At 60.1% G+C, this 24,179-nt stretch overlaps 1 protein-coding gene across 1 annotated transcript; it reads left to right on the plus strand.

Moving 5' to 3' along the window:
- Window positions 1-4,533: 4,533 nt before the first annotated feature.
- On the plus strand, window positions 4,534-20,562 carry LOC136302211 (nuclear receptor ROR-beta-like). The gene is made up of 10 exons (XM_066205581.1): window positions 4,534-4,646; window positions 12,017-12,102; window positions 12,193-12,334; window positions 12,696-13,109; window positions 13,588-13,709; window positions 13,976-14,108; window positions 15,165-15,272; window positions 15,666-15,776; window positions 16,116-16,228; window positions 16,787-20,562. Exons 1-10 carry the CDS (start codon window positions 4,640-4,642, stop codon window positions 16,946-16,948), a joined length of 1,398 nt encoding a protein of 465 aa, XP_066061678.1. The 5' UTR covers window positions 4,534-4,639; the 3' UTR covers window positions 16,949-20,562.
- Window positions 20,563-24,179: the final 3,617 nt, after the last annotated feature.

Below are 24,179 nucleotides of genomic sequence, written 5' to 3' on the forward strand. Positions count from 1 at the left end.
TCGGGCGGTGACAGGGACAGCCCCGCAAGGGCTGCAGGACTCGGGGGAGCGCCCCACTGCTGCCTCAGTTTCCCCCTTCTGCATACTCTGCTTTGCACTCACAGTGTGCCCAAATGACACCCACCCTGCACCCAAGGCCCCATGACCACACAGTCCCATGCCATGGCCCCTGAACGCCACAGCCCCACACCATGGTCCCACAGCCCCATATCACAGCCTCATGGCCCCACAGCCCCACGCCACAGTCCCATCCCATGGCCCCACAGCCCCACGCCACAGTGCCATGACCCCATGGCCCCACACCACAGTCCCATCCCGTGACACCACAGCTGTTTTCCACGGCCCCATTACCCCATGGACCACAGCCCCATGCCACAGCCCGTGCCAGCCTTTGCATAAGCAGCACCAAGGTGCAGTGACTCACAGCACTGCAGCAGGGCCACGTGCCCAGCACCATGCCCAATCACCCTGGCTGCCAGGACTGGCACAGCTGGCAAAGCCACATCTCATCCTCATGGTCTGAGGGCACTGCCCTGTTTGGTTCGGCACAGCTGAGGGACCCTCATCCTGCACCATCGAGGCGCTTCAGCAGCAGGGCTGGGAGGAAGGGTGACACCGAGGGGACATGTCCACCATGGAGGGGACAAAGCGGTGGGACCCAGCCCCTGAGCAGAGAGTGCCCCCTTGTTTCACCCCCACAGCCGGGGGGACACAATAAGGCTCAGGGGTTGGAGGTGCTGCAGTTCCCCTGCAGCCCCCGGCCCCCACTGCTGCCCCTGCCCCCAGCCCGGTGTGGGGAGACACAGCTGGACCCTCACCCAGCCCTGGGACTGGGGGACAGGACACCCACCCAGCCTGGGGGTTGAGGGACAGGACCCCCACCCAGCCTGGGGGTTGAGGGAAAGGACTCCCACCTAACCCTGGGACCCCCATCCAGCCCCGGGAGTGAGGGACAGGACTCCTGCTCAGTCCTGAGGCTGGGGGCTGCCATGGGGCACATTCCCATGCCTGCAGCTGAGGATGTGATGTGGGGGCACCAATGCTGTGGGCCCTGACAGTGGATTCACCCCGTGACCCACTCCCTGCCGGGCAGGTCAGCCATTCCAGATGGGAAACTGAGTCACGGCGGGTTCCTGGCAGGGCCCCTGGCACAGAGCCCAGGGCAGAGACACCGCGGGGTCCGGCTGTGCCCGCCCGGGGCTCGCCGAGCTCGGCGCTGCTGCCCCTGCCCTGGCCGTGGTCCCCGAGCTGGGGTGAGGGGCTCTGGGTGTGGGACGGGCGATGCTGGCAGAAGGTTCCCCTCTCGCTGGGTGGGGCGCGAGGGAGAGCAAACAGTGATTAAGGCGCGATGGTGTCATCTGGAATTCCTGCTCACCTCCGGGCCAGCCAGGGGCCGGCTGGGCTGATCCTGGTGGCAGAGATGTGCCTGCCGTGGCCACTGCAGTGGGGCTGCCACAGGTTGGCAGTGCCCCGCCGTCTGCCCTGGCCCCGATCACAAAGATTTGGTAGCGAGGCTGGGCCAGGAGGAGAAGTGCTGGCTGGTGGCAAGTGTCACTTTCTGGTTCCTTATCCCTTCCTGGTGGCCATTCCCTTCCTCTGCCACTGGTGCCACCTGTGCTGGGCTGGATCCAGCCCCGCTGGACCTGTCCCCCAGCATTGCCCCGGTGGGTGCAGCTCCTGGCACCGAATCCGGGCCTGGCACCACCCAGGAACCAAAGGCAGCTCTGGCCCTCCAGCCCCGCTGCTTCCCATCAGCAGGAGCAGCCCCAGGGGGATATTGGAGTGAGGGTCTCTGCACCAGCCAGCTGTGAATGCAGCTGCACCAGCTCCTGTCACGGCGTGGGGAGGGGGAGAGGATTTTTTGGGGGCGTTCTGTGACCTTCACTGCTGCCACAGCAGAAACAGCCCTGGTCAAGGGCCCTCCTCTCCTAGAAACAAATGTTACTCCAGGGCCTCAGCCACGACTGAACTGGCTCCTCCTCGCTCTGGCTTTCCTGGGGCCAGGACCCGAATTAAAACCCAGCCAATTCCATGGGGTGAGACCCCACTCACGGGAAAAACGGGGCCTGCTCTGGTAGAGCCTCTCCACCTCCACCCTTGCGGTCCCAAAACCGCGGGGCTGAGTCCCAGACCTGCAGCACCCAGCACATGCCCAGGCAATCCTGCAGCATCGCCCTCTCCCCCGGGCCTTTCCCCGGGCCGTTCCCGAACCTGCCGGTGCCGGACCGGGTGCAGCACACGAGGGGTTAAGGGGACGGCGGCGGGGAGCGGGTGCGTGGTTGCTGCGTGGGTCCCGCGTTGCTCACGGCAGGTGTGGTGCCGCTTATGTAACCTCATACTTTTGGGTTGCGCTGAGCGCTCCGAGAGTATTTTCGCTCTCGCTCTGGCGCGATTCAGCCGCGACTGTCCCAACAGCAGCAATCGGCGACCGCCTTTTGGGAGGGGCGAGTTCGCCGGGGCCGGACCCTGCGTGCCACGGAGAGTCACTGCGCTACTCTCGGTCTCAGTTTCCCCATCTGAAATGGGGCTAATGAGGGTGACCTGCTTCGGGCAGCTCCCGTGACCCCGGGGGACGGCAGCGGCCTCGCCGCGCACGCCGCCGGCGCAGGGGCTGCCCCCGACCGATGCGCACCGGGGTGGGATCTCTGCCTCCATCCGGGGCTGCGCTCGCAGGAGCCGTGCTGGAAGCAGAGCCTGCGAAGAGCGAGGCGAGACGTCGGCCCGCGTCCCGTCTGCGTGCCCATCCATGCGGAGGAGGCAGGAAAGCCGGGAGGAAGGAGCGAATCCGACCGGCGAGAGCAGCGAACCCGTTCCCGATCGCCATCAGCAAAATCATGTCAGACAGCAGCACTGGAGCGCGCTGGGCCCCTCCGCCCCCCGCACCTCCCACCCCCAGCCCGGTCCCCCTCCCCACCACAGCCGCTCCCGCGCCCGAGCAGAGCCGGGTGGTTCTCTGCACAGGGGTGGGAGCACACAAAGTGCCACCACGGCTCAGCCCCAGCATCCCTCTGCCACTGCCACCGGCTTGTGCTGAGCACAGGAGCAGCAGGGGAACCCCTCTGCCAGCGGCCCTTCAGCATCTCTGCACCCCCGACTCGGCTCAGCGTTTGGGATGGATGTGGGTTGAAATTGCCCCCTTCAGCTGCGATCAAATGGTTTGATTTGCGTGTTGGGGGGCTGAGGAGTCCCCTCAGGGCCCAGCTGCAAGGGCAGGAGGCCATCCAGGGAGGAGGCAGTGATGCCCTGTGTAGTGATGGTGATGGTGATGGTGGATGCCTCTGGTGGATGTTGTCTGTACATCCATGGCTGATGTGGCTGGGCTGTGCTTGTGACCACGACTGGATGCCATGCTCATGGCAGATGCCACACTCATGCTCATGGCAAATGCCACATCCATGCCTGTGGTGATGCCAGGACCACGCCCATGGTGGATGCCAGGTCCATGTCTGCAGTGGGAGGTGTGCTCACACCTATGGTAGATGGCTTCTCCACACACATCAGGTCTCCAGGCCAGTGCCACTGTCCCCAGGCATCTCCGGGCACTGCTGAGCACTGACCCTGGCACCTGAGCCCTGGCCCAAGGTTACCAGGACCAGCTGCCTCCACCCCTGTGATGTGGCACCAGGGAGAACTCTGGTGACCTGGTGCACCACAAACCCCAGCCAGGAGACTTTGCCCCGTGCCGACATCTCAGGCTGTGCACGGCGAGGCCTTGTTGCCTGGTCCAGAGCCACCATCTCTTTGCACGTCTTAGGCAGAGTGTCCCAGTGTCCCCTCAGCTGGGGTACAACCCCGGGCCCCAAAGCCACCTGTGCGTATCCCAGCATGAAGAACGGGGTGGGAATGTCTCCCTTACACCTTCAAAGCTTCCCACTACATCCATGGTGCCATTCCCGACCCGCAGGTCTCCCAGGCGGGATGTGCCCCCAGACCTCAGCATCTGCACCCCGGCACGGGCACATTGGGCAGCCGCACGGGGGTCCCGGTGCTCCCGACGCCCCCCCAGTGCCGGGTGCTGCCCCTTCGGCAGAGGTCCCCCGCCTTGCCCTGTCCTGCCGGGGGTTTTTTGGAGTCTCTGCGCCGAGCAGGGTCCCTGGCGGGGACAGCGGGGCTGCACGGGAGCGAAGTGAAGCAAGGGAGCGGTGATTCAGCGGGACACGCAGCCGGCCCCGTGCCTGGGCGAGCCGGGGCAGGACTGGCACCGGCACGGCCCTCCCGGGGGCGGGCAGCCCCGGGGGCAGCTCCGAGCGCCCCGCGGCCACAGCGGGGCGGGGGTCGCGCAGACCCCGGTCCCAGGGAGGCGCCGGCAGCGCCCGCGCAGCGCCGAGCACCGGGCGGCGGAGCGGCGGGGATGGGGATGGAGCGGGAGGAGGAGGAGGACGAAGGGCAGGAGGTGGGGCTGGAAGTGAAACCGATTGGGGGGGGCGGGGCGGGCTCGTCATGTGAACGGCCGCATGCTCGGGCAGAAGTGGGTCACGGCGCGGCGGAGGGGCAGGTGCCAGAGCCGCCCGGTGCCGCCCGGTGCTTCCCGGTGCCGCCCGGTGCCTCCCGGTGCCGCCGCTCCCCGCCGCGCCCCGCGCTGCTCCGGACCCCCGCGCCGCCCCATGCGCCCCCCGGCGCCCTGACCGCGGCGGACACGATGCGAGGTGGGTCCGGGGGGCTGGGGGCTGCGGGGGGCAGCGGCACAAGTTGGTCCCGGTGGGGATCGGGGAGACAGACCTGCATCAGCCCGGCAGAGGGGGACGGGGAGGACCCGACGTCAGCCCGGACGGGGATACGGGGAACGCGCATCAGCCCCGCCGGTGAGGGACGGGGGGACGCGGTGTCAGCCCGGACAGTGACAAGGGGGGATCCGCAGCAGCTTTGCTGGAGGGGGACGAGGGCACCCGTATGAGCCGCGCGGAAGGGACGGGAAGGACCCCGCACCAGCCCCACTGGGGACACGGGGGGACCCGCATCAGCCCCGCTGGAACGGGACAAGGGGGGGCCCGCACCAGCCCCGCGGAGGGGAGCAAGGGGGGAACCCGCACCAGCCCCGCCGGGGCCGCTCTGCCTCCTCCAGCTCCCCCTTCGTTAGGAATAAAATTCTTGTTTATTTTGCTTTGCTTTCCGACGCCGGCTTAGACGCACTCTTAAGCTTTTCCCCGCACTAAACCCCTTAATCTCCTCTTCAATATGTTGCTCCCACCAGGGCTGGATTTATTGTAGTTTTTTCCCCCTCCCCACGGCGTGGGGGGCAGTTTGGGAGGCTCCTGCAGGGACGGGCGAGGGATCCGGTGATGTTTTGGGTGCCCCTTGCCCAGGGCAGGGGTGAGTTGTGCCACCACCAGCCTGGTTTTACCCGTTACCAAAGGCAATTCCTACTCTTCACCCCTCTGCTTTGCCAAGCAGGCGGCGGTGAGGAGGAGGATGGAGGGAGGAAGGCTCCAGCGGGACAATCCAGCGGGGCCTGGTGATGGTGACGCAGCGGTGGCCGGACTCAGCTCTGTTCCCAGCGTGCTGGGAGCACCGCTGCACCCTGGGCTGGGATCTTCATCCTCCTTTAAATCATTTTTTCATCATCCCCTGCCTTCCCCGAGCCCTTCACCCTGCCAGAACTCCTTCATGCCCCTCCATGGGCGTGTTTTGGGGGTGCACGTCCTTAGGCATATTTTGGGGTGTGGGTACCAGGACGTTCATCCCCGAGCTCCTCAAATCCTGCTTCCTCCCTGCGCCGCGGGTGCTGCGGCTCTGCCCCTGCCGCACTCTTGTGTAACGGTGGGGCCGGGGTGGGTGAGGAGGGCGAGGCGAGCCCCCCACATTCCCTTCCTGCTCCTCGACACCCTGGGTTTTCACCTTTATTAGGACAGAGGAAAGCATTACCTCCTGCCTAATTGCGAACACTCCTGGCTCTTACGTAGCACTTGCACAGCCAGCACCGGCTTAATTAGCAACTGGGCAAACTTTTCCTTTTTTAAAAATATTTTTCCTCTCCCCCCTGAATTGCTGGTGTTGACCCTAATTTGGGACCAAACCCTCCTGATATCCCACCATTCCCCCCAGTCGAGCGTTTTTCCCGCAGTCCCGTGTCCTCATCCCTCTCGAAGTCCAAATGCCGCATGGCGACGCCAAATTGATTCAATCTCCATTTTCCTTCCCAAACCCGCCACCGCTCTGCCCCATTTCCCTGGGGGCCACAGCAGCTCCTCACTCCTGTCCTTCCCTGCGCCGCGGCTGCGCCGGGGCCGGGCAAGAGGCTTTGCCTTGTATAATCCTATACGGTTTCCAGCCCTCCTGCTCACTTGTTTTGCAAGCAGCGTGGCGAGGAGCGTGCGGTGGCTCGGCAGCCTTTGCGACTTGTCCTAGTGACCTAGATCTGTCATTGGAAAAATCAGAGAGGGCGGAGGAGGAGCTTCCCTGCCCGTTTCGGCGGCGTGCACACGCTGGCGCGGCCGAGGGCGGCCGGCACCCACCGGCCCTCCCGCACGACGGCTGCGCCTGTCCCGGGTACCACAGCGCGGGGACGGCCGTGCCTGTCACTTCCCAAAAAACAAGCCTGGGGGAGAAAGCTTTCTGCCGGCTTTATGGGGTCCTGAGCCGTCCAGACGAGATTTGGGATCCCCCACCCTGACAAGCCCAGGGAGAGTCAGTACCTGGAGAGGGAAGAGCAGTGGTGGGGGGGGCGGTGGTCCCTGTCCCCGGCCCAACGTCCCTGCTCCCTGCTCCCTGTCACGTTTAACTTTGAAGTCGCAGCGGCTATTTAAAGAGCTGCTAATGTCTAAATCAGCCCGGTTTATCGGATGTGGTGAGCAGAGCTGCTCTCCTGCCTTTTTTTAGCCCCAGGGAGATAATTCCCCCCGGTTTAGCTGCAGTGCCGGATGGGGTTCTCCCACCGCAGCCCGGTTTGTCCCCACCCCGGGCTGGCAGGTCCCCCTCCCCGCTGCCTCACCTTTGCCACCCTTCTGCACCAGGCAAAGTGCAAAGGGCTGCGTCCTGCGCCGGCGGGGCTGGCCTTGGCACGGAGCTGCGTGGCACGGGAGCTGCTGAACCGGAGCTGCTGAACCGGAGCAGCCCGGGCAGGAGCCGGGCGGCCCCGGGGGAGTCACATCGCCCGTCCGGCGCTACGATTTCCCTGCTGGGGGCACACACTGCACCCGGGGACAGGGGAAAACGGCACTTTGCTGGGGACCGGAGAGAATGCAAAACTTCCGTTTGCGTGCCTGCAAGGGAAGATGGCCAGGGGTTGCCCCAGGGCAGGGTGAGAGCAGCTGAGAGTTGTTCCGGCCCAAAGTTTCCAGGAAATCTTTGCTAATCAATTAAGAAAGCAGTTCCCCCTCCAGCATCCCAGCCCGGCACGGGACCGTGGTTGTGTCATCTAAATTTTCCCTACTGCCCACTTGGCCTCGGTGCTACCGGTGCTGCCGTTGTGCCTGGAGCCGGGGCTGTGAACACCCGGCGTGGGCCTGGCTTGTTTGGGGCTCCCCGGGGTGCAAGGATGGGGAAGGGATTTTTTGGCAGCCGTGGCCGAAGTGCTGGGGTGCTGGGAGACCCCGAGGCGCTGCAGCACTGGAGGCTGTTTAATAGCAAAGCCAACAGCAGATGTAAAGGGGTGATAATTCCTTTTATTTCCTTATTTATTCCTACCCCAACAGCAAAACACAACTGTGGATGGTGGCTGTGGGGGAGTGCAGTCACTCCCGGGGCTGGAGGCTGCTGCAGGGGATGCAGGAGCAGAGCCAGAGTTTAGGGCAGGAATGGGAAACGGGGTGGCATCGTAGGTCCCTGCATGTCCCTGCGGGTCCCTGTGCAGCCTGGACTCATCCTCCTCTCCCTGCTCTGGGTGCACCAGGGGGATGCTGAGTGCCCCTGGAAGGGGAGAGGTGGTGGAGGCGAAGCATCAGAGCATCCCAGTGCCCTGGCTGGGGCTGGGGGATCCAGGGGGGCTGTAGGGCTGTTGCAAATTACCAGGGGTGCCTGTCCTGCAGCATTGATCAAGCCTGGCAGAGGGATGGGGCACGGCCCTGCTTTCCCAGCAGGTTCACTGGGGAATGAGCCAGGGCACTGGGGAAGCGCCGGGGGGGATTTGGGGGAGGGCTGCCCCAGAGGCACGGAGCCACCTCTGAAATACTCAGAGCTGGGATGCTCACCCCACTGCCTCTGGCAAGGCCACCATGGCCTCACATGGCCCCCAGGGGAAGGGCTGGCCGTATTCTGCCCCTGTGGGGTGATAGCTGTGCAGGCTTACCCTGGGGCACTGTGCAGGGCATTGTGCAGGGATCCGCCAGTGCACCCCAAAACACGCCCCTCCCAGGACTCCTCACCCCGCGGCCAGGGACACCCAGTAATGCCGATGGGAGGGGGCACAGCTCCAAAAAGCCTCCAGCAGCAGAGGGGTCACAGCACGTCCCGAGGCTTCTGCTGAGGGTTTGGGGCTGATTCCCCCAAAGCAGTGAGGTCATATGGCTGAGGGGAGGGATGTGGGGAGGAGCAGAAGGTGGATGCGACCACCATCCTCCCTGCACCACAGGGGGGTCCGGCCCCCCGTGGCCGCATCCTGCAGGGCCTGCTTTGTTTTGTTTTGGGGTGCACGAGATGCCCGCCCTTGGGGCGGAGGCGATGGAGACGAGGGTGTGCCGGCGTGGCACCAAGGCCGATTCCTGCTCGGGGAAGGGTGGTTCTGGCTCTGCCGAAACCACCGGAGCCTCCAGCACGGTCTGGGGTGAGCGGTGCTGGTCTGGAGGGGACACACACGGCTGGGTCTGGGGGGTGACAGGCGATCTGGGCACTGTGCGGGCACAGGCAGACCTGTGTCCCTCGCCTGAAGCTGCAGCGCAGGGTGGCAAATGGGTGTCCCCAACTGGGGGTATCACCCCAAAATCCTTCTCCCGGTGGCGGGAGGACGGTGTGGCGCCCTGAGCACCAGCCCGGGCCCGGAGTGGCCGCGGGCCCGGAAGGGTTAATGGCTGTGGTTACACAAGCGCGCGTGGCCACGGGCAGAAATTGTGTCAGTGGGACAGGATGGCTCCAACCGCGGGGCCACGCGCAGCCGCCGCACCGGGGGCCATCGCCCCGCCACGGCCGGGCCCCGTGGCCGGACCGTGCCACAAGGCCACTTACATAAGGGCCGGCCGGTGGCAGCGGGCCGGGAGTTGGGCAAGAAGTGTTTACAGTGGGAGGAGAGCAAATACCACCGCCGGGACATTTTAATTGCCGGCTGGAGATCATTATTACTTATTTTTTTTAACCCTTTTGTTGTTTCTTTTATCCTGATCCTTATTTTAGCCCCGTCGGCCCCAGGGTGGAATTTCCCTGCTTCCTCCCCCAGAGGGGGAAGAGGATCACCCCTCCTAAATGCTCCTCCTCCCCCCACCCCGTTCGCAGTGTGGCCGAGGGTGGCACGGTTGTGGTGGGAGGAGATGCCAAATTCTCCGGTGGGGAAACTGAGGCACGGGGGGTGGAGTTGGGGGGGGTGGACGAATATCTGGGATTTGGGGTCTACTGCGATGCTTTCCCTGATCACAGTGGGATTTGCGGGATGCGGGAGCTGCTGTGGCCACCCCACCAGCACCCACATTTCCTTCTCATCCTCCTGGATTTGTCCCAGGAGCGTGTCTGGGGGTCGCAGGGGAGAGAGTTCAGCCGCCTCGGGGGTCCCTGGCTGCGGCACGGAGGGACACTGATGGAGCCGACTCGGTGATTCAGCCGAGTTTACAATCAGAGCAGCAATTAACCGTGCTGGGCTGTAATTGCCATCGCCAGGTTACGGCCGTATCTCCACGTCAGTTATTTGGGGCGAGCGTCTTACGAGCGGGTCAGGTGCCAGTGGCGGGCACGGCCGGGTAATTAGCAGGATGGTAATTAGAGCCCCAAAAGGCTGCGGGCGCAGGGCGGGTGGTCAGGGCTTCTCCTTCACCAGGACAGCATCATCCCCATCACACCCAGCTCCAGCTCCGGGGGGCTCTCGGGGGTCTCCCCTCTGTCGCGGGGGCGGGATTTGGCCATTACACGAAGCCTTTGGGATCGTTGGGGCTTTTGGGGCACTGTGGGGTGGCGTGGCTGGGCTCTGCTGGGTGCCGGCCGTACCGGGCCGTGCTCAGCGCCGGTGTTTGCCGGTGCCGGTAATTCCGGGTACCGGAGTATCGGCCGCGGGCGTGAGGGCGCGGCGCCCGCGATGCATCACCCGCGCTGCCGGCGGCTGCAATTAACGTTGCATAACGAGCCGACGCCGCTTCCTGCCGGGGGTGGCATCCCCTCCCTGTGCCCCCCGCCATGCCACCACCTCGGTCCCATCCCGGGACAGGGCTCGGGGCAGGATGCTGCAGAGGGGAGCGGTCCCTGCGGTCCGGCAGCGCGGGGGCAGATGGCAGCGGGATCCAGGGAATTGGGGGCTGTCTTGGTCGTCGGAGCTGGGTGGTGATTTGTGATTTGGGGGTGGCCGCACACGGCCCTCCTGGTGCCTCCATCCCCCTGCGAAAGGTGGGGCTGCGGTGTTGGTGCAGCTGCGGGGGATGTGAGGATGCCCTGGGCATCCCTGCCCTGCCCACCGCGGGGAAATCAGCTGTGCTCTCCCAGGCCCGGAACCACGGCAGAGGCGTAGGCAGAGGATGTGGGGAGGGGCAGGGATGGGATGTCACTCCCTCGAGTCGGGGGACAACACACAGCCCTGGCAGAAGCCCAGCTCGGCTGCCTGGGGAAGGAGGGGTAAGGCCCAAAATCACCTGGTGCATGTGGGGCATTGGGTTAATCAGTGAGTCAAAGGATGCAGGAGGGATCCATCCCTCCGCTTACACCTGGATTTGGAGTGAGTCCTTCCCCAGCGTGGCCAAAAGCAAACCTGCCCCAGGGGATACAGTGATGGCATCCCTGGGGGTACCAATAGCATCCCTGGGATATTGAGCATCCCTGGCTTTCCTGAGGGATTGATAGTATCTCTAGGAGGGGCCGATGGTGTCCCTGGGGGACCAATGGCACCTCGGCTGCCCCGCTGCCCAGTGAGGCTTCACTGCCCCATCCCAGCCTCCCCCAAGCAGCAAGGGACCTCCGGACCCTGCTGGGTGCTGGGGTACAGGTGGCACTGGCTGAGCACTGCGACTGTCACTCACAGATGTGGCCCTGCAAAACACATCCCTCGCCCAGAGCTGATGGCTCCCAGGGGAGAAGAGAGGCAGAAGGGAATTACCCGAGCGGGGATTTGCACAGGCCCAGGAGATTGGAAATAACCATAATCTGGCCGTGGGGGTTATTTTGGCACGGCGGTGGCTGCCCAGCACCCTCGAGAGCAACGCCAGGCTGAGCCCAGCTGGGTGGTGCGGGGGCTGGAAAAGGGATTAGAGGGTGCAGAGATGCCGGGAGGCACGTACGAGTCCCAGGGGTGCCGTGAGGCTCCCCCCGCGCGGGTCGGGAGGGCAGAGCCAGCCCAGATCTGGAGCAGCTGGAAAATGAGGAGGACGAAGCCTATTAGCAGCTCAGTGCCAGCGAAGCAGAAGCGGGGAGGGAAGCGGATTTGTGGGGGGAAGGGGCCAGGACCTTGAGCTGGGGATGGCTATATTGGTCCTGCGTTTCAAAGGAGCTGCTGCGGGGCTCCAGACCCTCTGCTTGGGCCAGACCTCCAGCAGCAGAGCATCTGCAGCTGCAGGGATGGGGATGGTCCCTGTGCCATAGCTGTCCCTGTCCTGGTGCACGCATCAGTTGAAAAATAAGGGGAGTGAGTCCAAAACTGGGTCCTGGGCAGGCTGGGGCAGAAACATTCCGTGCTCTCCCGGATCCAAGGGCTTTCCTACCCTGTCTCTTGCTGTTGAGGGATGGGGGTACCCCACGCCCTGTGTGAACCTTTTAGGGACCTCTCTGAGGTGTAAGAATCCTTGTGGGTTCTGTGGGAAGGGCTGAGCTGCCGGTGGGTCCAGCTCTCGTGCCTCAGTTTCCCCAGGTGCTGAGCCAGCCCGCGGCTGTCATGGATGGGGGGACCATCTCCCACCTCCCGTTCAGCAGTGACCATTATTAACCCCCGTGGTGTCCCCCCTTTCCCCATGCCCCGCAGCCCAAATTGAGGTGATCCCGTGCAAGATCTGCGGAGACAAATCCTCAGGGATCCACTACGGTGTCATCACCTGCGAAGGCTGCAAGGTGAGCGCCGGGTGCGGGCAGGGGGGCGGCCGCGTGGGCTTGGCTTCTAGCCGGGCACTTTGCCAACTCCTCCCGTCCCATCCCGGGCAGGGTTTCTTTCGAAGGAGCCAGCAGAACAACGCCAGCTACTCCTGCTCCCGGCAGAGGAACTGCCTGATTGACCGCACCAACCGCAACCGCTGCCAGCACTGCCGCCTGCAGAAATGCCTGGCACTGGGCATGTCCCGCGACGGTGAGTCCTGCCCTGCGGGTGCCCGGGGGTCACCTGCTCCTCCTCGGAGAGAGTCAGGCCCTCAGGATGAGGCTGCTTCCCCACAGGGCCAGCGAGGTGCAAGGAGGGTTTGGGAAGCTAGAAATGCTTTTGTGTTTTCCGTGGGAAAATCTAAGCTGGTTCTGGTCGGTTTGACCCAGGGTTGGTCTGGGATTGAGGGGGGAGGTGCATCCAGTGGGTTCCCAGCCCTGCTTGGGGCTCGGAGACCCCCAAACCAGGCATACCCTGGGAGCCACGACGTTTCCCAGGGCAGTGGGCGGTGGTGGCTTTGCCCTGGGGGGTGAAGCTGCCCTGACATGGCTGCTGTCTCTCCCCGGGGCAGCGGTGAAGTTCGGCCGCATGTCAAAGAAGCAGCGGGACAGCCTCTACGCCGAGGTGCAGAAGCACCAGCAGAGCCAGGAGCAGAGCGGCGGCACCAAGGATGAGCCCGAGCCCCTGAGCCGCGTCTACACCACGAGCGTCAGCAGCGGCCTCTCGGACCTGGACGACATCTCCACGCTGTCGGACGGGCTCCTCTTCGACTTCCCCCTGACCCCCGATGGCAGCAGCACCTACTACAACCTGGACCTGCTGGCCTCGGCGCAGCCCTCGCCCGACCAGTCCAGCCTGGACGTGGCTGATGCCACGCTCATCAAGCAGGAGTCCATCTACGAGCTGATGCTGGAGCCGGCGCTGTTGGCACACGGGGCGCTGGAGGGTGCCCAGCTGCCCCCTGACATCTCTGTCCTGGAGATTGGTGAGCACCAGTGTGGTGCCCGGCATGTGTGGGGTGTGTGTGGCCCCCAGGATGGTGCTTGGGGCCACCCCAGCGCCTTGCAGGACATACCCAGCTGTTGGGACTCACACCTGGTCTAGGGGAAGGCGTACCTGCCCATGGCAGGGGTTGGAATGAGATTTGAGATGAATAAGTGGATGAGATTTAAGCTCCCAACCCAAATCATTTTGCGATTCTAAGATAGCGAGCCCAGCCTCAGCTCTTGGAGCGGCCCCAAGGCTCCCTGATGGAGCTCAGCACACCCAAGGTCATGTGGCACATCCCTTGCTTGCTTTAGGCTCAGCCCCGGCTGCCCCATCTGTCCTCACAGCCCTGTGACACCATGTGAGAGCCCCATGACCCCTCCAGCCCTCAGCCCCGGAGGAGAGGAGAGGACAGGGTTGGGGTCCCCAGGGGTTGGGGTCCCCAGGTCTCACCACCCGCTGTCCCCACCTCGCAGACCGGGTGGCCCAGAACGTGGTGAAGTCACACCTGGAGACGTGCCAGTACACAACAGAGGAGCTCAAGCGCCTGGCGTGGAGCCTCTACTCCCCCGAGGAGGTCCGTGCCCTGCAGAGCAAGGTGAGTGCCACTGTCACAGCCCCCTGCCACCGGCAGTGTCCCCTGGGGCTATGCTGAGGTGGGGATGGCGGTGAGGAGGGTCTGTCAGTGCTTTGGGAGCTGCCCAGAAGGGGAGTTGGTGGTGGCAGCTCACGTCCCAGGTGTCCTAATGCCACCATCCCCCGTGGGTGGCACAGCACTGGGGTCTCATGGCTGCCCTGGGGGGGTCACAGAGCCGGGCTGCCGGGGTGTCAGCACACCCTGAGAGTGTCCCTGCTGCGCCACAGAGCTGCGAGGCCATGTGGCAGCAGTGCTCGCTGCAGATCTCCAACGCCATCCAGTACGTGGTGGAGTTTGCCAAGCGCATCGACGGCTTCATGGAGCTCTGCCAGAATGACCAGATCATCCTCCTGAAAGCCGGTAAGAGGGGGGACCCCCACTGCCCCCCTTGTGTCCCTGCCACCTCCCTCGGTGTCCCCACTGTCCCCTCCCGTCCCCAACACACCTCCCAAGCGGCAGCTGTGGGGCCACAAGCAAATCCCATCTTTTCTCTTGGCTGGTGCTTTCCTTTTGGGGGTCCCCTCCCTCACTGCCCCAGTTCTCCCAGTGCTGGGGGAGCAGGTGCTGGGCTGGAAGGAGCTGAAGGTCACATTTAAGGGCGATGGTGAAGGGGGGCACGTGGGGAGTGGCTGCCTTGGGCAGAGGCTTTTCTCCACAGCCGCCCTCATCCAAATGTCACCCAGAAACTGGGATGGAAATGAGAACAGAAGGTTTTCCTCTGGGAGAAGGGGTGCCAAACTCAAACAGGAGCAGGGAGGATTGAGAGAAAAGGGTTGGCCTCTTCTCCCAGCAAGAGACTGGGAAGAGGAGGATGATGGCAGCGCACACCCATGTCCCCCAGCCTTCCATCTGCCCAAGCTGCCGGTGCCCTGCCCAGCCCAGGGAGCTGAATGTGCAAAATCCCCAAAACACTGGAAAAACCTCATAGTTTCTCATCTGTCAGAGCTGGGGAGCTGAGATTAGCACCCAGCACTGGGGACACGTGCCAGTGTCCCAGTGGGGTGCTGTACCCCAAAGCCAGAGCTGGCCATGCCTGACGCGCTCGAGTTTAACTCATTCTTTCATTTCTTCCTTCCATTTTCTTTTTATTTATTTTGTTTTCACCCTTTCCTCTCTCTCGGTGCTCCACCACGACCTCGGTCTCTCTGTGCCTGGCTGTGAATGACTGGAAAATATTTCCCTTTGGTGAAATATTGTGGTCTCAATTGGACACCTAAAAAACCCAACCAATCCCAAAAACCCAAACTGGATTTGTTGAAATATCCATTCTGCTCTTGGGAATGAACAATCTGGACCTCAAACGTGCGTTGGGGGCTCTCCTCTTTCTTACATTTGGTCCTGGGGTGATGGAAACCCCCTGACCTTCCCCGCCCTGCCCTGCCCTGCCCTCGTCTGCGCTCTCTCTGCCTACATCAGGTTGCCTCGAGGTGCTCCTGATCCGCATGATCCGCGCGTTCAACCCCTTGAACAACACCGTCCTCTTCGAGGGCAAGTTTGGTGGGATGCAGATGTTCAAATCTCTCGGTAAGACCTGCCCCTCCCTCGGGGCTCTTCTCCTCCGTCTCCTCCGTCTCCTCCGTCTCCTCCGTCTCCTCCGTCTCCTCCGTCTCCTCCGTCTCCTCCGTCTCCTCCGTCTCCTCCGTCTCCTCCGTCTCCTCCGTCTCCTCCTTCTCCTCCTTCTCCTCCTTCTCCTTCCTCCCCCTAGTCTCTGTTTTCTCTGTCCCTGTGCCTGTATCTGTGCCCCTCCTCTCCCTCTGGAGCCCAGACAAGGCTGGAATTTGCAGCCAGGTGAGTGTCCAGGACCACCCTCCACCCATCTCGTCTCCCCCAACCCTTCCAAGCTCTGGGTGCCGCTGGGTTCTGCTGATGGCTGTGCAGAGCAGTGACAGTGACGTGTCCCTGCTGTCCCCTGCTCAGGCTGTGACGACCTCATCGGTGCCATCTTCGAGCTGGGGAGGACCCTGTGCCGCCTGCAGCTGTCGGATGAGGAGCTCGCCCTCTTCACTGCTGCTGTCCTGCTCTCCCCAGGTACTGGGGGGCCGTGGGGAGGGCCCCATGTCCAGGGATGTCCTGTGGGTACAGGTGACCCCAAAAACTTCAGCACGGCTTCCTTGGTGGATGATTTCAGTTACTCCTGGGAAAGGAACTTTTTGGGGAAAAAAAAATGCATCTAAAGATGCACAAAATGCATCTGTGAAATTTTGGTGGGAAGCGGAACCGTGCCACCCATGGTGGGGTGGGGAGCACAGAGAGGAGCCAAATGTCCCCAAAACCATCCTGGAGAGCAGGAAGGGTTAAACCAGCCAGAGGCCATTGCCCTGTGCCTGGGACAGAGCCTGTGGTGACTCTGTCCTTCCTCTCCCGCAGACCGCCCGTGGCTGACCGAGTCCAAGAAGGTGCAAAAGCTCCAGGACAAGATCTACGTGGCCCTGCAGCATGAGATCCAGAAGAAACACTCCGCCGAGGACAAGCTCTCGAAGGTAGTGGCACAGGGAACCTGGCCAGGGGTGCAGGGGCTGTCTGAGCTGGTGGACGTGGCTGTGCCAGAGCTCATGAGCCACACACAGGGATTTTGGAGAGCGAGACCTCAAGCCTGTCAAAGGAGGAGAATTTCTCCTTCCAAGGGCTGTGAATGTCTGTCGTGGTGCCGGCAGAGACAGCACCGTGCGGCTGAACCTGGCAGTGCATCAGGGAGTGTGGTTTTTTAGGCAAAGGGAGGAATTTTGGGAATGTTTTGACCTGCACAGGGGTGGGAAGGAGCCACCCCCGTGGAAAGATGTGGGTTTGGGGGTGAGGCCGGGTTGCTGCCGGGCTGTCCTAAGGCAGGGAGTCTGCTGGTGCCCCAGCGCCAGGCAAAGCCAGTGATCCCCAAACCCACCCCCTGTGCCCAGGGAAGGGGGAACAGCAGTGCAGGGGACACAACAGAGAACCCAGCGGACCCCAAGCCCCCCTGCTTGTCCCCAGGGGAGGGGGAACAGTGGCAACAGGGCCACAACACCCAGTATCCTAGTGGTCACCAGTTCCTTCTCTCCCTGCAGATGGTTTCCAAGCTGCCCTTGATGAAGACCATTTGCAACCTGCACTTGGACAAGCTGGAATTTTTCCGTCTCCTGCACCCGGAGACTGCCATGAACTTCCCCCCCCTCTATAAGGAGGTTTTCAACTCGGAGCTTCAGTACAGCGACCCCCGGGAGAGCTAAGGCCGGGAGCCAGCGGCCCCCTTTGAGTTCCCCAACACTTGGAGACGAACTGCACTTCAGAGGTTTGGGGCAATTTATTTAAATCAAATAATCAAACTCAAGAGAACCCCGGGGGGGCTGCGGCGCCTCCCTGGCCCCATCTCCTCGCTGTGGATTGCAATAGCTCTTGAATGTAAAGCACCTTGAAGGAAAAAGCAAACGGACTTTGCCATACCAGTGAAATGAATGTGAAATCTCTGCTTGGGAGAGGAGATGCTCCCGGCAGCGGTGAGGGACTGGCTGCTCCCGGTGACACGGGAGGAGGGACTGCCCTTCCCGCTGTCCCGGCTGCACTCTCCACATCCGATTTTTATTTCTTTATTTTTTAATTATTATTTTTATTTTATTGTGGTTTTTTAACCCAAACACCAGGCATGGGATAAAGGAGGGGCGATGCTGACTCGGCTGGGTTGGGTTGGGGCTGGAGCTGAGGAGAGGGAAAAGACAGAGCCTTTGCTTTATTTCATCTCCCACAGGTGCAGCGGGCCCCTGGGAGCTTGGCCAAGAAAGGTCTGGCTGTGGCTGGTGGGGGATTCAGTACAGGATTTTCCTGTGGAGGAGGCTGGTTTGAGGGAAAAGATGTCCAGTGCAGCAGGGGAAATGTTTTGCAGGGTCTCCATGGCCTCCATCACAGCATTTTCCCAAATTCCCAGGCAGCTCCTCATGCAGCTGGGCAACCAGCCGACTTTACAGAGCCAATTCAGCAGGTTCACCTGCCTCGTGCCACCTTTGCGCATCCCAAAAGCTTTTCCAGGCCCATGGGACTTCAGCCGGAGCCCAAATCCTGGCCACCCCACCCTGGAGGCACCTGTGGCCACTGGAGGGGCTCCAGGGCTGTCCCTGTCCCCGTGGGGGCTGCAGCAGCAGTGGCTCTCGGGGTGCTGCTGTTGTGTGTAGTTCTCTTATCAATCCCATTAAAACTGCCCCATGGTTCAGCATCCAGAGGAGGGTTTGTGACCCTTCCTCCGCCCAGCCCTCAGCTGGTTCCATTCCCAGGTTCCCCCTTCCCACACCACACACAGGAGCCCAGACATGACTGCCTGCTGCTGCAGGTTGAGTTTGGACCCAGGCTTTCCCCTCAGTGAGCTCCCTTCAACTGTTATTTTGGGAGTCGATCTTGAGTTAGCAGGATTTAGGAGCTTTTTAGGGGAGAAACTGCCTGTTGGAGTCAAGGGGAATTGAAAGGTCCTCATTCCTTCCCTTCAAGGAATAAGGGTGGTTGGAAGGAATGTGGTGTTTGGGACCTGCTGCTCCTTTTGGGTCGCTCAAAAGGGGATGAAGGGAAGGATTTGTGGGGTGATGCTGTTCTAGGCCACAGCAGCAGAGGGTGCTTGAAAGACTCTGTGGCTCTGCAGATGGATTTTTCCGTCCCTGTTCCTGCTCCCGCTGCAGCGAATGCCAAAAAAACTACAAGGGAAAAATCTGCTCCGAGGCAGCCCCAGTTTCTGCTGACAAAGGGCTAAAATCCCAAGCCCTTTCCTGCTTTGTGCTGATTCCTCGTGCACCCAATCCCATCCTCCGGCAGCTCGGATCATCTCCAAGCGAGAGCCAAAACCTTTGGATCCATAACTGCACCCTTTAAACTAAACAAGCAGCTTTGTTAGTGACGTGAGGGATATTCCTGCTTTTATTAAAAGACCTCCTAGGGAAGACCACGGACCAGCCTTGACGAGGGAGGCCTCCCCAGGAAGCTGATGGGATTTCTGCTCCGCCCGAAGGCAGAAGGAAATGTGGGACCGCGTTCCTCCCCAGCAGCTGCCGCCTGCCGTGTGCAGCCCTGAGCTCCCTGGGTTTGCTGAGCACATCCAAACTGCTTCTGGGAGTAGACTGGAGCCTGCCAGCCTTGGCTCCCTCTCCTCTGGAGCCAAGCCTCTGGGAAAAGGCTGCCGGCCCCCCGACGGCCCCACGCGACGTCCAGTGCCAATGCGTCGCTGCCCAGCGCAGCGTCCACAGGGTGGGGATGTGTCCGGCTCCTCTCCTGCCCTCTCCAAAGCTTGGACAGAAGCGAGAAGTCAGTACTGCCTTTTACGTCCAGAGGGTTGTGCCTTTTTTTTTTTTTTTTTTTTTTTTTATTTTACTGGAAGCATCATTTCCGACAGCACCGTTCACTTCCCACGAAAAGCACCCCCAGAACATGACTGTGCTTCTTCGCAGGGGCGGCCGCGCTGCCGTGCTCGGAGGGAACAGCCTGTGGGTGTTTGGGAACGTTTGGGGAAAAACAGAAAAAAAAAAAAAAAAAAAAAAAAAAAAAAAAAAAAAAAGCACACCCCCTTCTTTTCGCCCTCAGTATTTGTCAGCCAACACACAGCAATGGTCAACGCCACCAACTTCATTTCATTCGGCAAAGAACCCAGGAAAGCACCTTAACTCGGGAACAGGCGGGGCCCTTGCCGCCGGCCGCGCTTCTCTGGCTCACGGCACGGCGTCCATCCCGTGGGGAGAGATTCTGGATCATTCTGAGCAATAAGAGCCCCCCGTGGGAACCTAGGGAAGACTGGAAGTATTAAACACGTGTAACTCGACCTGCCAAACCGCGGGAACCTGCACTTTTCAGTTCTCTTTAAAGGAACCGACTTGATTCGATGATTTTTTTTGGGAGGGGATAAAGTGATTCGGTGTCGATTCGGTGATTCCTGGCCTGGGACGGGCGCCACGCGTGGAAAGGGATGGCGAGGGATGGCAGCCCCTGCTTTGGGCTCGCCAGGGCTGTGCCAAGGTCCCTCACCCCCACTGGGCCACCCAGAGCTCCGAGCTCGCAGGGAAAGGGAGAACGACGAAGCCTGGGCAGAAATGCCCGAAAAAGGGAGATTTCCGCTCTCCCCTGTGGCCAGTGGGGAGGATCCCCGGGAGCCCCGAGCCCCCCGCCGGCTCCGGTGCTCCGTGCTCGGCCTCTCGGAGACGCTCCCATCCCAGCATGGGATGTTCCTTTCCAACAGCCCTGGGCAGGCTCGGCCGCCAGCGATGGCTCTTTTCCAGACCAAGATTAATTTAGTGTTCGTTTGTCTGCTCTGGCAGTTTAGCTGAGTGTCCATTTCCATCCACAGAACCCTCACACTGTGTATAAAGATGGATCAAAAATATATATAATATATATTCTTGTGAATGTTGGTGCAAAAGAGAAAAATATATAAAGTTTCAGTCGGTTTCATGTTATTTTTTATCTCTATGAATGAAAGGAAGAAATGGAAAACCTTTTATTTCCATTTACCACCCCTCCACACACACCTACCTGTAGATACCAACAGGTTTTATGGAAATGTTTTACTTTTTAGATTTAGGAAAATGCTTCTGTTCTCATTGAATGTTCTGTCTTGTAAGATTGTAATTTCTATTTTTTTAAAGAAAAGAAAATAACTAAATAAAATTTCCTCTTTCAGACCAGTCATCTTAGGAAGGGAGGGCAGGGGAGGGAGAAATGTTTATTTAAGGACAAAAAAACTGTTGTTGGAATTTTTCATAACATTAAATAAAAAGTAATATAATGTATGGATGACAACCTTTTTACTGAGGTGTGTTCTATAGGTACATAGATGTATATTGCACTAAATTTACAGGAAGAAAAATAAAGTCTGTTTCACAAGGTAAAAAAATAATTATAATGTTGGAAATAGTGATTTTAAATGTTAGCAAAGAGTGAGAGTGGAAGTGAATCCCTCAAAATGATGGAAAAACCTTAATTTCTTCCATTGGCTCAGGACCGAGCTGGATGAGAATCCCAGAATGGTTTGGGTGGGAAGGGACCTTAAAGTCCATCCATTCCCACCCCTGCCATGGCAGGGACACCTTCCACCATCCCAGGCTGCTCCAAGCCCTGTCCAGCCTGGCCTGGGACAATTCCAGGGATCCAGGGGCAGCCACAGCTGCTCTGGGCACCCTGTGCCAGGGCTCCCCACCCTCACAGCCAACAATTCCTTCCCAATATCCCATCTATCCTGTGCAGGATTTGGACATAAGGGCAAATTCCAGACACTGCGAGGTGTTCTTGATTCGCTTGATGATAAGAGCACAACAAAGTGAGCCAGGAGGAGGCTGGATCAGTGCCCTGTGGGTGTGTGTTTGGTTTGGTTTGGAGCCCTTGGAAGCACTTCCCAGCCCCTCTGCATCCTCCAGCCTGGGCAAGGAAGAGCAGAGGGCTGGGAAGGTTCTTCATCTGGGAATTCTGTTTAAGCACCCCTTGAGCTGAGAGACGAGGACTGCACCTGGCTGTACCAGGGACACATTTTGGGGCAGGAGATTGGAGACAGGTCTGGAGGGATGGCGGATCTGTGGGAAGGAATCAGGGACAGCCGAAGAGCATTTGGGAGTCATTTTCAAAGAGTTCCCAGTCCTAGGAAGGAATGAACACCCCAGATACACCAGGACATTCTACATGGATATTCATGAATGTCCTGGATTTAACAAGGATTCAAGGACTTGGATGCCAGGCACCAACCTCTACTCTGGGACAGGGACAGGAGCCCAGGAAGGGCTGGAGCTGTGTCAGGCCTTGGGATGGAGCTCAGGGAAAGGTTCTTCCCCCCGAGGCTGCTGGGGCACTGCCCAGGCTCCCCAGGGAATGGTCCCAGCCCCGAGGCTGCCAGAGCTCCAGGAGCGTTTGGACAACGCTCTCAGGGATGCCCAGGGTGGGATTGTTGGGGTGTCTGTGCAGGGCCAGGGGCTGGACTGGTGATCCTTGTGGATCCCTGCTAACTCAGAATATTCCAGGACTCTTTGAATCTCTGCTCTGGATGCAGACAGGTCAAAGGAATCACTGGATGTGAAACCTGCAAATCTCATCCTTGCTTCCTTCTGCTTCCCCTGTGACTCTCACCTGGGTGTCTGTTCCCTGCTGCCTGCAACGCAGATCCAGAGCTGCGTCCCTCAGCAGCACAGCTGGGCTGTCCAGGAGCTGTGGAGCAGAGGGAAATAATGGAAAGGGATCCTTGGAAGAGCAGGGTCAGTCAATGCCAGATCCTGTTGCTGCCCTTGGCCATTCCCAGGGGACAACACGACTCCACCTTCCCACCCATTTGGAGTTCAGATATTGCAGGATAAATCCCGGCTGCTCCCAAGAGCTGGGAACAGCCTGAAACAGGGCACAGCTTGTGGAGATGTTGAAAAAGCCATCACCCACTTTGGGGGTGGAGGGAGCGGAGCTGGGATGTCCAGGGAACCGCTGTGTCCCATGTGGGAGCACCAGAGCCGAGGGTGCCACCCCTGGATTGCTGCACACCGACACGTTGGCTTTCAGTTAAAAATTATGTGTCTTTTTTCCTCCCCCCCGTTTCTTTGGTGTATTTCGGGAAAACAAAGTAATAGATTAAAAGCATGGCAAATCCATTTAAAAATTCCTTGTGAAGAGCTGCTCTTTAAACAAACAAACAAAAAAGTTCGGGAAAAATGGCTCCAAGGTGTTCTAAGTAAATAAATGTTTCCAGGGGTTTATGTGTTCAAGGTTGTAATTGCTGTAGGTGGGTGATGTTTCTGAGGGTTATGGCTCCAAGGGAGAAGCTGGGAATTGTCAAGGAGCTTTCAGACCTGAAGTCCGGGCTCAGCATGGGCTCTGGAGGGCCGGGATCCCATGGGACAGGGGACAGGAGTTTGGGGGTGGCGCGGGCGGTGTCCCCTCCCCGGGTCCCCCGGTAACGCTCCCTCTCTTCCCGGTGCAGCCACACCGGATTTACTGGGGCCGAGTGACCTCTGCTGGTTCACACCCAAAACATTCCCTGCGTGTCGATGGTCCGGATGGATGGCGGCAGCAGCAGACCTGACCCTTCCTTCCCAAAAAACACCCGCCCCGCTGGAAAATCCCGCCGGCGGCGGCGCTGCCCGGCCCCGCTTTGGGGACGGTCCCCGGGAAAACGGGGCAGCGCAGCCAGAGCAGCGGCTGAGCGCAACCAGCCAGCCCCGGCAGCTGGAATTCAGGGAAGCTTGGCGGGGTTTGCGGAAATTTTAAGGTAAGCTTTCAGAGAGAGGCCTCGGCGTTTTCTCAGCTAAGGGGGATGAGCCTGACACGCTCCCTGGAGCTGGGAGTGACAGAAAGCTCCCTGGAGCACGATCCCAGCGCTTGGAACTGTCGTTTAAAGTCGGGTTGGGGTTTTATACACCTGAATTAACAGGATTTGCAGAGCTGAGATCTTGGAGAGGGATCCCTACCTACGTTAAGCAGTCTAATGAGGTGAAAATAAGGATTAGGGAGCTCTAAAACAACAACAACAAAAAGCGTTCAGGCTGGAAGGGACCAGACAAGAAAATAAATAAACGAAATAAAATTTCCCCTTTCAGACCAGTCAGTTTAGGAAGGGAGGCCAGGGGAGGAAGAAATATTTATTAAGGACAAATGTGTTGTCAGGATTTTTCACAATATTAAATAAAAAGTAATGTAATGTATGGGTGACCACCTTTTCACTGAGGTGTGTTCTGTGGCTACACAGATGTATATTGCACAAAATTTTCAGGAAGAAAAAGTCCGTTTTACAAAGTAAAAAAAAAAAAAACAAACCAAAAAAACACAAAAACAAAACAACAAAAGAACCCAAACCCCAAACCTAATAATGTTGGAAATAGTGATTTCAAATGTTAGCAAAGAGTGAGACTGACACTGAATCCTTCAAAGTCTTTAATTGGAAAAAACCTTAATTTCTTCTGTGCTCTCAGGACCGAGCTGTACCAGAATCCCAGAATGGTTTGGGTTGGAAAGGACCTTAAATCCCATCTCATTCCCCCCCTTACCATGTGCAGGGACACCTTCCCCTGTCCCAGGCTGCTCCAAGTCCCCTCCTGGTCTTGGACACTTCCAGGGATCCAGGGGCAGCCACAGCTGCTCTGGGCACCCTGTGCCAGGGCCTTGCCACCCTCATAGACAACAATCCCTGCCCAGACTCCCATCCATCCCTGCCCTCTGGCAGTGGAAACCATTCCCTGTGTCCTGTCCCTCCATGGCTTGTCCCCAGTCCCTCTCCAGCTCTCCTGGAGCCCCTTCAGGCCCTGCCAGGGGCTCTGAGCTCTCCCTGGAGCCTTCTCCTCTCCGGGTGCACAGCCCCGGCTCTCCCAGCCATGTCCCAGCCCCTGGAGCATCTCCCCCGGCAGAGCCCCGGGCGGGGTCGCTCCCGGTACTTTAGACAATTCTGTCCCTCCCGGCTGCCGTCCCGCGCCACCGCCCCTCCCCTCCGCCCTGCCCCTCACATGACAGCGGCGGCTTTGCGCCGCGGGG

The sequence above is a fragment of the Chamaea fasciata genome, unplaced genomic scaffold (genome assembly GCF_029207755.1).
Source record: "Chamaea fasciata isolate MVZ Bird 193981 ecotype frontalis unplaced genomic scaffold, bChaFas1.0.hap1 SCAF_28, whole genome shotgun sequence".
Classification (NCBI taxonomy): Eukaryota; Metazoa; Chordata; class Aves; order Passeriformes; family Sylviidae; genus Chamaea; species Chamaea fasciata.

What these genes read in the sequence shown, in the direction of transcription:
- LOC136302211 (XM_066205581.1), top strand. An exon ending in TCACCTGCGAAGGCTGCAAG is followed by an intron (nt 12,103 to 12,192) that starts GTGAGCGCCGGG and finishes CATCCCGGGCAG; the next exon opens with GGTTTCTTTCGAAGGAGCCA. An exon ending in TGCTGTCCTGCTCTCCCCAG is followed by an intron (nt 15,777 to 16,115) that starts GTACTGGGGGGC and finishes CCTCTCCCGCAG; the next exon opens with ACCGCCCGTGGCTGACCGAG.